Source organism: Micropterus dolomieu, linkage group LG05 (assembly GCF_021292245.1).
Source record: "Micropterus dolomieu isolate WLL.071019.BEF.003 ecotype Adirondacks linkage group LG05, ASM2129224v1, whole genome shotgun sequence".
In the NCBI taxonomy this organism is placed as follows: domain Eukaryota; kingdom Metazoa; phylum Chordata; class Actinopteri; order Centrarchiformes; family Centrarchidae; genus Micropterus; species Micropterus dolomieu.
This window is the reverse complement of record NC_060154.1, coordinates 8,068,062-8,082,307: the sequence shown is the minus strand read 5'-3', so window position 1 is coordinate 8,082,307 and position 14,246 is coordinate 8,068,062. Positions and strand designations below refer to the sequence as shown.

The window sequence follows — 14,246 nt, the reverse complement described above, 5'->3', positions numbered from 1 at the left end:
CAGTGCTACCAAGAAGATGTCAATTAAGTCTAATAAGGGATAATGGCTGAGGAGGAAGTCCAGACAGACAAAATAAAGTGTAATTCCACTTACGTGTGAAACAAGACCACCAAAATGTACTCTCTTCTAACTAGAGTGTTTCTCTAAGGCTGTGACTAATAGAGAATGATACCCTGAATAAACGCAGAAATGTTTTGCAGACCACTGGAGTCTGTTGGACTTGTAGGTCATAGCAAGATTATTCCTGATTATTGCTTGTTTTTGTACTGGCTTAGAAATCTGAGAAACACGCAATGAGCGACTGATTTGTTCTGCTGCTGTTTGTTGTACTACCTGGTAGACCTGTAATGCACATGGGGAAAACTTTATATAGAGAACAGGCTGTCATGATTTAAATGCATTAGGGCTGTAAACCTTCAAACAATGTTCACGTGGCCACAAGTTACAAAAGGCCCCCCATTTCCTGTACTGTGGTAGATAGTCCTGCTATTTTTTATGTGATGAATATGGGAGTATGCATGTTTGGGAGAGTCAGGAGTCCAACAAAAATGTTTGCACTCAGCTGATTACTACCACCTCGGCTGTCTCTATGTGACGGACCTTTGTTGTCAATGAGGAATGTGTATGATGCCAGTGAGTCTTGGTAGTAGGTGACATCCTCCAAGATGTAGGCCAGGTTCACATCAACTCCAACCACCCCCAGGAGCAGGTTACCGAAATAACAGGGCCGGCTCACAGTCATAATAAACCCTGGAGAAAGAAGAACAAGATTCTAAGCAGAGTTCATGCAACATCAGAGGTTTACCAAGCTCATTCCTTTGAGTTTATTGAGTGTTTGCAATTTAATTCTGTTGAGCTCATTTAATGCATTTCTGTGCAGAATACAAATAGCCTTCAGTAAAAGTGTTATTAAAGGATTAGATGACATTTTGGGAAATACGGTTATTCACTTTTTGCAGAGTTATATGAAAAGATCAACACAAGTCTCATGTCTGTACAATAAATATGAACCTAGAGCAAGCAGCTAATTAGCTTAGCTTAGTGTAAAGACTGGAAGCAGGGGGAAACAGCTAGCCTGACTGATGCTAAGCTAAACTAATTGTCTGCTGGCTTTGTGTCAAGCATACAAATATAGTGGTGTCAATCTTCTTATCTAACTCTTGGCAAGAAAGTGAATAAGCAAATTTTTTAAAAGGTCAAACTATTCCTTCAAGTTTTAAGTAATTGCAATTCATGTCAATTTATAATCTATCCATCTAAACTTGTTCTGGATGAGAATCTTTGCTATCTGGCCCACAATGTAAATCCAGACACTGCGTCTGGTTGTGTCCAAACAACTCACCATCTCCCATGGGGTCAGAGTAGGGCAGGCTGAAGCGGGCCAGGTCAATCATGCGATTGGGCAGGTTAATGTAGAAACGGCCTACTGTTGTCTCCAGGTTGCTCAGCTGATTTAGTACCATCATGCTTCCCTTCATCACCGGCATCATGGAAGCTCCTGCTGATCCCGACGAGGACGCCACAAAGGAGCGGTCTCGGTCAGACATTCGCTCAACACTGTATTTCAATGAATTTTGCTCCGCAAGATCCCTCAGGAAGGCCAGCTCCTTCAGGCCTGTTACTCCCTCTGAAGAGGGAGGGAGCGGGACAGAAAATTAGTTTAGTATTGGGAGGCACAGTCGATGACAGAATTAGTTTGATTTAATCAAGCAGGGACATTAAGAACAAATCCATAACTGATGGCATGACTAAAGGTCTATTGAACAGGCTAACTGTGCAAATGAAAAGAGTAGGGAGTGGTTGAAAAGAGTTAAAAAGAGTTTTTCACCACATGACTCAAATTCTTATTATAAAAGGCAACCCACTGTTGCTTTAGCTGTAAAAAAAACCCCCCAAAAATCCTACTCCTTCAAGAAGCTGGAAAAAAGAAATCACACTCCTGCCACCAAACAGGGGCTGAATTCATCAAGAATCTTTGAAATTAAAGATTTATTTAACCCAGTGCAGTTTTTATTATTATTTTTATGTTTTTATTCAAACCCACATAAGACTGAATAAAATACAGATTATGAAAAAACAGAACCTCACTTAAGAAGAAAAATAAACAACAAATTGTGCATGGTTACGCAGCAAGAGGCTTGCATTAAACTGGATCATTAATCAAAGTGCATACTATACATTACCACATGGATTTCCCAAACTTATTTGGCATTAGCAGCAGAGATATTTCATACATGCAGGCCCTGACTTGTGATCCTGCGTCATGATCTTTGTAAGCTTTGTTCACACAGTCCCATACATCTGCCGAACCCAATTGTTATGTGTGAAGCTCTGACAACATGCCCTGAATAAATCCCTCATCACTTTAAAGAAAATATGCAGCTGAGACGTTAATGCACAGCTCAGACACAGGAGTATCTTTCCAAGCTTCATAAGGTCATTTAGAGAAATGGATAACCATAGCTAGCCCCTACAGCTGTCACCTGGAACATTTGGCATCCCGCAACCTACTGGGAAAGGATAGAGCAGAGAGCGTCTGCCAGTATCCAATCATTGACTGGATTACAGCAGAATCTCTTTTTAATGCCAAGGCTCTGCTCTGCTGGTCATCACGCTGGGGCGACTGACGGCTGGGCGTCAATGTCGTCATGGGTGGCAATGTCAAACAAACATAAAAAGGAGATATTTTGATGACAGCACAGGTTAATATTGACTTTAATTTATGAGGGAATATCTATTTCCACTTTTTTTTCTATGATACGTTTGATGATCCCTCATATCAACATTTTTCCACTGTTTGAGTTTTTAGGAAAGTCTATCTCTTAAATGTTACCCAGTGAAGATTTATTGTAAACAAACAGTTCTGTTTACAGTTACGAAAATGCCGTATATGTATCTTAGGGGCCTGACAAATATACAATAAAATATGCAATGGCCATTTCTGAATATTTGAAACGTGCATCGTGCGGGCTGGGAACCCTGAATGTTTGTCAGCAGGTCACAAGGAAACGGTATAATTTGCCTGAATAATAACTACGCAACTACATGCTATTATGGGCTATTTTTGTGGTAATTATGTTGAACCTTACACGGCCTGTGTTGCATCTTTCCTCATCATTTCTTACAACAGTAGGTTAACAGTATGCAAGGTTATCAATCCATCTTCATCCACTGTCTCAATTTATGTGCTGTTTTAGACAAACAGTGTCTAAGAGGTACTTCAGAGGAGGTAGGGGAGATAAGACTTAAAGTGTGTGTACTAGAGTTGCCTTAAAGCAAACATGACTGAAGAGAAATTGAATGCAATGCAACTGGCTGCCTCACAATTTCTGTGATAAACGGGCTTACAATCAGATCAAATCAACAAAATCGCAGCTTTTGCTGAAAAATTTTAGTCTGTTACATGCTTGGATGAAAATTCAAAAATGAATCAACAACCAATCAACAAAAGATAAATTCATCGTTTCAGTCATTTATCAAACAAAAAAAGCCAAAGCATCTTCTCAAATGTGAATGCTCAAATGGTTTGCTGTTTTTTTTCCATTTTATATGATTGTACCCTTTATGTCTTTGGGCAATGGTCCTATAAAACAATTTAACATAATTTTGTGCTCCGGGAAAGTGATTTTTCAGTATTTTCTGACAATTTATGCATTGTATTTTTACAATAAACAAAACAACGGGTAAGCAAATCATGATCAGCATGCAGGGCAGAAACCATACTCTAGCTGACCAGAGAGCAGTTTATTCAGGCTACCATACACAGTTTTGGCGAGAGGGGTGGGCATCTGATCAACACACACACACACACACAAACACAACTGTGCTTTATACTGCCAAGGGACTGCTGATCTCCTTGAACAATCAGCACTTCACATTTGGCAGGGGATGTAGGGAATAAGACACACCCACCCACAGTGGGCCGTGCAGCTGTGTGCAGCAGCGTCAGCAACAATACAAATGTTTTTTTGGATATGCAATGCTAATAAACTCAGAGGGCGATAGATCTCTGCATCCTTTTCATCATGGAGCTCTTTTAACAGCCAAGGTCCTCTGTCAGTCACACACAGATTGAGCAGTATTCCTTTTGAAGTCTCACTCTCTCCTCTCTTAGATGTACCTCATTTACATTCTCAGATGCAAAAACGATTTGTATTAATGGTGGACTCATGCTTGCTCAGTGTGTGTGTGTGTTGCAGAGGGAGGCCGGAATTAGAGGAGGCAGATGGATGGGCAAGGACAATTAAAATGGGAAAAGGAAGCACCACTACAACACACACACAGAATAAAAAGCCTTTGAGGTTTCTGAGCACCTCTCTAACCTTCAGTCTTCTCTTGAGCACATTGTGCCCAAGAAGATAGAGAGAGGATATCTAACACACAAATTTAGACACAAACAACACAATTTGTGTGCTTTTACATTCACACTTAGAAAGTAGGGTTTAGAAAAAAACTTTTGAATCTTATTTGTCAAAACAAATCGTTTTATATAAAAAAATGGGAATTTTTTTTTTTTTTTTTTTTTTTAAATCTACAATGATTTTTGCACATTCACAGCTTAACATTCATGTTTAACCAATTATTGTTGAGGGAAATCAGCATCTTATTTGCATTTTGTCTCCAGTACTTTGCGATCATTAGCTGCAATAGTGTCTTGCATGAGAACAAACCACAAGAACAAACCACAAGCCAATTAAAACCACTCCTTAAGAAAAGAGTCTTCAATACAAATGACATACCATTCATGAGAGCATAGGTGAGGATCATAACAGAGTTGTTCAGGTGTCGGTTCTCCTCTCTGACCACGCTGAGTGTCGCTCTCTTGTCCTGCTCTGATGACTCTCGAGATGTGATACCAGACGACAAGTAGATGATCACCATGTCTGTGGCTGATAGAAGACAGAAACAAACGCGAAACTCATGTCAATTGCAGCACAAGATATGGAATTGATCACTAGGGTAGCACATAAGACAACTGTGCACATTCTTAAAATACATTGCCGCCACAATATTGTTTTCTTACTGGTACTATGTTTGCAGAGACTGCTGGTGTTTCGGAGCAGCTGGAAGGCCTTCTGGAAGCCCACTGCATGCTGTGTGGCTCCATCAGAGGCCTTGATGTTGGAGATGAAGGTGCTCATCTTCCTCTTGGTCTCACTGGTGGCTGGAGAGAGCAGACTCTTATAGCACTGGTCCAGAGAACAAGAGCGAACCGTCTCTGCCACTGACAAAATGGAGATCTGGAGGGAAGTGCAAATGAGATTAATAAAAAAAAACATGTTTGTTGAAGTAACACACCAGCGACTCAAAAAGTTAGTGGTTTGTTTGATTTTCATAAAGCATTTAAGCATATTTGGTGCTCTGCAAACCTCTAAATATGCACTCTTCTTAATAAAGCAAGAAAAGTGAAGCAAGCTCTATTCCCTTTCACTGACCTTGTCATGTTCATCTATGGCGTTGAGGATGACCAGCGCAGAGTCTCGGGCGATCTGAAGCTGGGTGTCAGTTACAGACGCTCCGTGGTCCACCATCACCACGATGTGTTTAGACTGGGGACGCACTGCAGACACATACACAGGCCTGCAGGAATATATGTACAAATACTCAAATTCATGTCAGGATCAGACACTTGACTGCACAGTAATATATGACCCTCAATCCAAGAGAATATGAACACATACTGTAAGAGCATCTGTGCAGTAAAAATAAAACTCAAATCCATTAAATATGAAAAATACACGATGTACTGTAGTTTTCTGTGTGCTGGAGAAAATGTTTACAGAAAGCAGTAACTTACTTGCTCTAATCAGTTCATTAAAATACCTGGAAAAGATTTCCTGTGCCTTTAATCTGTGGTGCTAACATTGAACTTTTCCACAATAGTTTTTATATTTGGTGTATGTGTTAATGTACGTAGATGATCAGCTTGGTGGTGTACGGACAGGTGCAGAGGGTAGGGGGTCAGCGCCTGTGTGCGTGTGTGGTCTACTGGACAAGGAGACACAGGGTGGACAAGGGGAGTGGTGTACTCACAAAGCCTCATTCACACTTTAAAGTAAGCCAAGAAATGTTGTTTCTCTCGTGGCTATATGCCAGCTCACTGACTTGAAGAGCAAGAAAAAAGAATCCAAAAGACATGATTAAAAAAAGTGAGAAGAAAATGCAAAATGCACCAGGGTGACAAAATATACAAAAGACAAGACGAGAGAAAGAGATTCTTTCAGCCGTGGCCACAAAAAACCCCACAACATTGGAGGTGTGAAATTCCAACAGGCTTTAGTGTACAGAGTCAAAGACATGTGTGGTCAGGGTGTGTGAGGGCGGCGTGCCATCAACTTGCCCTCTGGGCCACCCCAACACAGATAACAGGGAGGAGGGGTGAGGAACAGGAGTAGTAGAGAGGGTGAGGAGGACGAGGGCAGGAACAAGTTGATGTAGTTTTAACCTCAGCCAGCCTGTTCTGATGCTTGGCTATGTGTGTGATATCTGTTGACAAATTGTGTGCTTGGCAGTAACTTTGATTGAATTTGACAATAATTTAGAACACCAAATGTTAAACAAAAGGAGAAGTTGAAGAATACCTGCTGCGGTGTTCATAACTTCCCTTGCATTGGAACTTGTGGGCAGGGAAGACTGTGAAGATGCCCTCCTCCGAGCTGAAGTACTGCCACTTTATACCCGGGTTGGACTTCAGGTTGTCTGCCAACACTGTAGAGAGAAGAGACAAAGAGGGACATGTTAAAAAAGAGGGAAGGATAAAGGGAGAAAGGAGGAAGACACAGGGAGAATAAAGACCAAGGAAGCACAAAAACAGCACCACAACTCCTTTCAAAATTTAGGTGTCAACTGTGTTTCCTGTGTGAATCACACATTGAGTGAGAGAAACCACTCACATGATTACATCAATAAAAAAATTATATATAAAAACCACACTCCTTGTGTATCATGCTATTAGTATAGTATGCACTGTAGTTTTTACCCGACACATGGAAATTTTCAATTATGTGACTGAATGGAAATGACGATAGACAATTAAAATATGTTTATTGCTGAAAGACATCAGACTGTCCTCTCCCTGACTATAAGATTATTCAGAGGGGAAATAGGGCAAAAAAACACATCTAATGAATGGTTCTTTTGCTAATCAGACCTACAGTTAATACAGATGCACCATTTTAACTAGAGGGTAAATTCAAAAACAAATCAAATCTCAAATTTGGAAGGCAGAGAACAGTTGTTTTTTTGTCTGTCCACATCTGTATGAAACTATGTGATGTGATGCGGTTTTAGGTCAGGTTTTCTATTACTGGTCTTTAAACACCTAATTCAGATCTATGCAAACCTGAATATTCAGACGAATAAAAAATTAAATACAGCCTTTTCTGACTGGACATGTGGTATACACATGTAAATAATGTGTTTCCCCATTCACACCTCTCATAGAATAAATGAACTCCTTGAAGAAAAAGAAGTTTGAACTGTTCAACTACTGGGAAGTATAGAGTACATTTCTTTCATGTGGACACCAGATGCTGATCTGTGTGTCATAACTGTGACTGCAGGGCAAGCTGAAATAGCAGCCTTAGCAACAACCTCTGCAGAGACATTGAGCCAAAGTATTTGCTCAAAACTAACAGATTTTTTTTTTTACTCGGTCACAGAGTCAACATTATCTTCACAGAGATCCCATCACAAAGCCAGCAACTTCCTTTCCACTCACTGCAACACAAAACGGCCTTTCTCAAAGACATGGGGGGGGGGGGGGGGGGGGGGGGGGGCACAAATTGAAACTTTTGGCCCTTTACCAGGCAAAACCAGAGACAGAGTGAAGAAACAGATCATAGTCATAAAAGTAGGCTGTATCAATATAAAAATAACATGAAACAGTATTGCAGCAGTTCATTTTTTAAAAGAATCTAGATATGCAGACCAACTATGGCAAAATGGCAAATCCAATAACTTTACATTTCCAACAGCACACTAAATTAACTAATCCTATGATTTTCTGACAATATGGCACAAATCTTGTTAGGATGCAATTCAGATGCAGGCATGGTGAAACAATTCAGAAGCTCAAGCTACAGGACTATAAAACAAATTACAGTTTGCTATACATTTTGGTTTTATGCCTTTGCTTAAATCTAGTAGCCACACGAGACAACTACTTGTTTTTTGATAGAAACTAATCCATAAATTTCAGTTTCTAAGAGAAAGTTTAGTTTGATTTAGTCAGGTATTACAATATTTAATTCTGTACTACTAATAAATATTCATTGTGGTTTCCGTAGATCATTAGCAGATGTATGCATTCACAAACTCTTTTGCCATCTTTTGACTATTTGTTATTACTTGGTAGGAGGTTTTCATAGACGGGGGTAGGATTTCAAATATCTAGTTAATTAAGTCTATGGTCTTTGCCAGACATGCTAACCACCATTCTTGAATGTCAGCTAGGTCTAAATAGTCCCATAATGTGGTTCCTGGCTTGTGATCACATTAAATTAATCATCTGCTAAAGAGATGTTTTGAACCTGTTTTGAACTTTCCCAAACTTACAGCAATACTAAGAGCCAAAGCTAATTCTTTTCTATGGGAGGGGTGGAAAATCATATGTCAAATATTCAACTAACACTAACATCCAAAACAAATTAAGTATGTACACAAATAAAGAAGTTACAGAACAACTGAGAAAGCATCCAACTGCCAAACATCATAAACAGAATTAAATGCACTTCTGGCTACATGTAGGCCTACTTGGCAAAGAACTACTTTTTTGAGACACGGCAGGTTCTTGCACACCACTGTCACCCATAATACATCATCCCTGCCCAGTCACTCCATCCATCTGTAAAGCTCATATAAACAGGAAACACTCAGTTGTGTTGACAGTGGAAAAGGGCTCTGTATACATCTGTCAGGCTACAGTGCTCCACTCTGCCACCGTTGTTTAGATCTTCCCAGAAACAGATGGACAAGCCATGAAATAGGACCCAAATTACCACGATTTCCTCTAACCTTAACAATACTGACAATTTGTAATGAACTGCTTTGATACATCTGCATCTACATCCATACATAAACACACCATATGTACCAGCTGTAAGTATCCCATGCTAGTATAAAATTACCCAGATATTTCACATAAATCTGAAGAATTTTCTTGAAGTGCCACCAATGTGCATCTTCATTCTGACCTAATTTTAAAAAGTTCTGTAATATGGTAGTACCATGGATGCACAATTGTAGCTCTCACGCTGTTTCTTTCATTTTGCAAAACACAGTGTGAACACAGACTGTTATTTAAACCTAGGGACAAACATGGTGTTCTTAACCAACTTCATTAACAAGTGTTTCTATATACATTGTACTTTTAAAATATGGTAACATTACAGAATTGTTTCCTTATTTATTTCTGTAGTCTACAGCCACACTATCTGCTCTGTCACCCCCTTTCCAACCAAGACAGGTCAAGGGATCTTATGGAGCAGGTGCCCAATCTCAAACCAGTTCTACACATTTCCACAACAAAGGGCAGGTGTTCTGCCGAATTCTGCATGACTGCCGAGAATTTCCTGCACCTCGCGGGTGGTAACGCACGAAAAAAGAAAGAGGTGGATGCAAATCTCGGCAGGTAGCCTATATCATCTGTTTTGTCGAATAATGCATCCAATTCTTAAGGTCATTTTCAGACTCTTTGTTGTGCACATTGATCAAAAGCAGTTAACACCACACCTTTTTGCTGAATCTCAAGGAATGCTACTTCTACTAAGTGTAATAAAATATTAACGACTCTAAATGATATATACTTTGAATCATCTATCACTACTGATGAACCCCACAAAGAATATTATAGTGTTTAAAAGCAGTATTTGGAGTTGCATGCAATTCTTGGCAAGCATGCAAAATTCGGCATAACACCAGCTCTCGGCCAGGAAAACTGAACTAGAACCAAGAACTGCTTAAGTTAGTGGCTGGGGTTGGGATTTTCGTGACCAACAAGACTAACTTAAATTTGTTGCCAGCCAGCATTGTATTTCTTAGCTGTTTAGCAGCTACCTAGTTGTTGGTCAGCTAACATTACTGAAGTAAGCATAGCCAACAATTTCTCACATCAATGTTATGTTCGTAACATTGATTGTTAGCTGACCAACATATACCCAGTGTAACACAACGGAGATGTGTACATATAAAGTGACACAATGACATGGGTATATGTTGGCTCTCTAGCCTGAGGAAAAGCACACCGGTTCTTAGAAGGTTCTCACGAACTTGCACTAGCGCTAGTCCAGAACTAGCAGTAGATCTGTGTTGGTGGAAAGGAGGTAGGCCTAAGTGAGGTTGAACTTAGCCACAGCGGTGCTTTGTGCTAAATATAACATCAGCTTGCTAATATACTCACAATGGCAATGTTTACCATATTCTCATTTACATGCCAACTTTAACTTTGCATGAAACACCACACATTGAACACCAGAGGCTGATAGGAATATCAATAGTTTTTCAGGTATTTGGCCTTAAAACAAAGTATGAGACAAACTAAAATTTTACCTAAAGGCACTACACAGAAAGAGAAGGGATCGTCAGCGTTGTTAAAATTCATCCTGAGGGAAACATGAATGTCATGGCAATCCATCCAGTACAAAATCATTATGGTTTATTGCCTGGGAGCCGTGGATGTCTGAACAAAATTGCCAATCCAGTAGATGTAGGGAAAAACTTTGACCTGCTGGTGCCGCTACATGGAAAGTAATTGGATCACCAAAATCATTAGGATTTATCTTCCAGAGAACATGAATCTCTGTGCAAAAATTCACAGCAGTCCATCAAATAATAAGTAATATTTTTTAGTCAGGACTAGTTATGGACATACAAATTGACCTTGCTATCCATAAACCCCTGTTGCTGTTGACGTTCTGTTAACTTTAAGCAAATGAAGGCAAGCCAGAGTTTCTGGTAAATTTGTTTTCCAGCCTGTCACATGTATAAACAACTTGGCAGGATGAATGCAAGTCAATTTGTTCAGTGGCACTCCAACCTGAAGTTGTTGGAAAAGATGGAAAAACATAAATATGTACATATGTACGCACACGCCGTTTAGTTCCTGAAGCAATGCGCCTTTTGGAAACCATTCAAGACATAAGATGAGACAGAGAGACTATTGGAGAAACAACAGCAAACTGGGGGTGACATAACATCCCTAAGCCAGAGAAATTGATGAAATTATAAAAGATGAAAGGCTGAAAAAGGAATAAAAGCGATAGAAGAAAGACGATAGATCAAACTAGTCCTCTAATCACACAGCACTCCAATGCAGTCATCTCTCATCTACTTGTCCTCTGACTCCCACCCTCTCATATGCCTCCCACATCCACTATCTCTCTCATATTGTCCCCTTCCTCCCAAAAAAAAGTAAAATAGGAGATAATAGAATTCAGTTTAGTCTTGATACAAAACTGCATTTCAGTCAGCATTCCCTTTTCCTTTCTTACCCTTCATTCATCATTCTCTCTCTCTCTCTCAATTATCCCTCACTCCCTAACCCGCTTCATCCCTCCTTCCCCTCCGTAGCTGCTTGTTTAGACTGGACAATGACAAATTGGAGAGAATGAATACGCTGGGAACGTGGGGGTCAAGGAGGGCTGAGTGTGAGGGACAGGGAGTGGAGAGGGGAGGCAGAGGGGTAACTTGAACTCGCCGTGACTGGCGTGTAAGGAAAATAAAACCCAGCCGATGGTGACGTGTTATGAATGGCAGTCATTATGAATGGTTTGCAGAGGGAGGGGCAGGCTGGGATGTTTGAAAAAATAGGGGGGGGTGCAATGAATCAAACAAATGGGGATAACACTTTCAGATAGTCAGACCTCAAAAGTATGGAGTGAAATTATACTTAAAATGGTCACAAATGTGTATTACATGATCTACAAGTGATTTTTTTTTAAACTTACACTTAAATTTGAGAAGTTTGGTTAGAGCAACGATCAGCAAGGAGGCAAGAGCTGCCTGACAAGATATGTTAAAGGGAAATACAGTCAAGTCAAGTTTTATTTAAAGTGCAAAATCACCAAAAGACATGGTCCCAATGCACTTTACAAAATGCACTGAAATTAAATAAAATTAACCATAAAATACAGAATACATGTAATAAAAAACAGAATAAAATACAAACAAAATAAAATACAAACAGAATAAAATCAACTAAATAAAATGATAAAAGTGATAAACATGATAACAGTCCACCACTATGTAGTTCAAAGGAAATGTTTCAGTGGAGTTTGAAGCTGGATTTTTTTTCGTTTTTGGGCAGATAAATAAGTAAAATAAGTAACAATCTTCCAATTTCACAACTTTTGTAGGATCATTTTTGAGATTTGAAAACGTGCACAATCTTAATCGCAAATCTTACAGGGACTGGTAGAATTTGCTTTCATCTGTGCGATCATACAATCAAACAGCACTGATTTTACAATGTGGACTGCACTGAAACACGAAGGCTAAGAAACACGGGGAAAGTGGTTCAAGTACTCCAGAAAAACAGCACTGATTTATGTGTCAGGAACAAATGCAGTACAGCTTGATATTTCTTCTTTGGAAGCAGAAGGAATATACCACTAACCAAGTGATGGCAGCAGAACAGAAAAAACAGCAGGGGAAAGTTGGCTTTTGCTTAGTTTTTAGTCAGTTTGGTCAAAATTCTTCTTAATCAAATGCAGACTGACATATGTGGTGCAGACACATATGGGTTTTACATGGTAATATTTTGCAATTATGTTCATGCAATGTGGAGCCTCAATAAATGTATTGTGGGAGTAATGGGAACACCATCAAACTGTCTTCCATTGCTCTCTCTCGGACAACTTGCGATGACAATATTGAGGTTATATATATTTACCATAACAACATGCGCCTGATTTCTGTGACAACTGATGCTATTTCATTTGAGGTAAAGTGATGACAGAAACAAAGGACTGACGGAGCCCTTAAAATCAGGAGGATAAAAACATACTACCTGAATACAATTGTAGACATAGTTCAAAGTCGAACAAAGTGCGTTTGATCTACGGCTATAAAAATAATTTTAAAATTAAGGGGGGGGGGAACAGAAGGGGAGACAGAAACAGATAAGGAAGAAAGTGTGAGAGAGGAAGCAGAGGAGAGACAGTAAAACATCTCTTCTGACATGCACAGCTAATGATCAGATCAACGTTCTCTCCTCTCCTAACATTTCAGGGTGTTAGAAGAATAGAAAAGCTAATACAACTTCTTAATTAAAAACTGGTTGCTATGGCAACTACTGTTGAATTATTCAGCATTTGCCGTGCAGTTCAAAGTAACAGAAAAAAGGATTCCAAAGTTTAAACAGTGTAAGCTTGGTATGTCCATGTTTCATTTGCTAAACCAGGTCAGTCTGCATGCTAGCACATTCTTGTTGCTTCAACTTGTGTGTGTGTCTGTTTTATGTGTGTGTGTGTGTGTGTCTGTTTTATGTGTGTGTGTGTCTGTTTTATGTGTGTGTTTTATGTGTGTGTTTTATGTGTGTGTGTGTGTGTGTTTTATGTGTGTGTGTGTGTGTGTGTCTAACAAACCTGAGTTGAGGTCCCGTCCAGGGTTGAAAGCTCGGCTGTTGACGGTGGGGGAAAGTCTGTCACAGCAGATGGTCTTGGAGACGTTGGTATTGAAGTTTCCATCAAACCTAAATACACACAAACAGGCAACATTTTAGAAATTTATAGACCGTGTCCTGCTCATTGTTAGTGGAGCAGCTCTGACTTTTCTCTCAGCAACAGATTTAATACACTGCTTTATTTCCAATAAAACCAAACTCACAGGTTTGCAAACACCTCTGACTTTATGGTTAATGTTCATGTTTTAACTAAAAACTAAAAGAAATTGTCTGAGATCACACAATTTACGAAAATAGTCAAGAAATCTATGTGAAACCAGGAAATTAATCAAATTACGTAAAACATCTGTTGAAGCTAATAGACCCTGCTCGTTTCATTTGAGCTGAATTGTATCTCAGGCTATGTCATCTGTTACCCAGACCTCATATTATAGTTGGGGTTATTGCAAGCGGGTAATATTTTCCACAGAAAACCGCTTGAATTCTGTCTTTCTCCCAACAAAGCTAATATCCAGTTCCCTGAATACATCTGAATGTGATTGTAGGAAGGGCTGCCCGATTAGTGTGATTCAAATCATGTGTCACAGAGCCCCAATGTATTATCAGTCTCTTTGTCAAATGTTTT

General features: G+C 39.5%; 1 protein-coding gene across 3 annotated transcripts in view; it reads right to left on the bottom strand.

The window, feature by feature from the left end:
* cachd1 (cache domain containing 1) overlaps positions 1 to 14,246 on the bottom strand; it is a 101,332-nt gene that overhangs the window by 28,093 nt on the left and 58,993 nt on the right. For 2 of the 3 annotated variants that reach the window (XM_046049801.1, XM_046049802.1), the window contains exons 5-10: positions 6,582 to 6,708; positions 5,436 to 5,580; positions 5,024 to 5,240; positions 4,740 to 4,889; positions 1,343 to 1,627; positions 601 to 750 (exon numbers count right to left, since the gene is read on the bottom strand). In XM_046049801.1, coding sequence (XP_045905757.1) covers positions 601 to 750; positions 1,343 to 1,627; positions 4,740 to 4,889; positions 5,024 to 5,240; positions 5,436 to 5,580; positions 6,582 to 6,708 — 1,074 coding nt within the window. Of the gene's footprint in view, positions 1 to 600; positions 751 to 1,342; positions 1,628 to 4,739; positions 4,890 to 5,023; positions 5,241 to 5,435; positions 5,581 to 6,581; positions 6,709 to 13,583; positions 13,685 to 14,246 lie in introns of those variants that run through there. The other variant, XM_046049803.1, reaches the window with a different exon arrangement.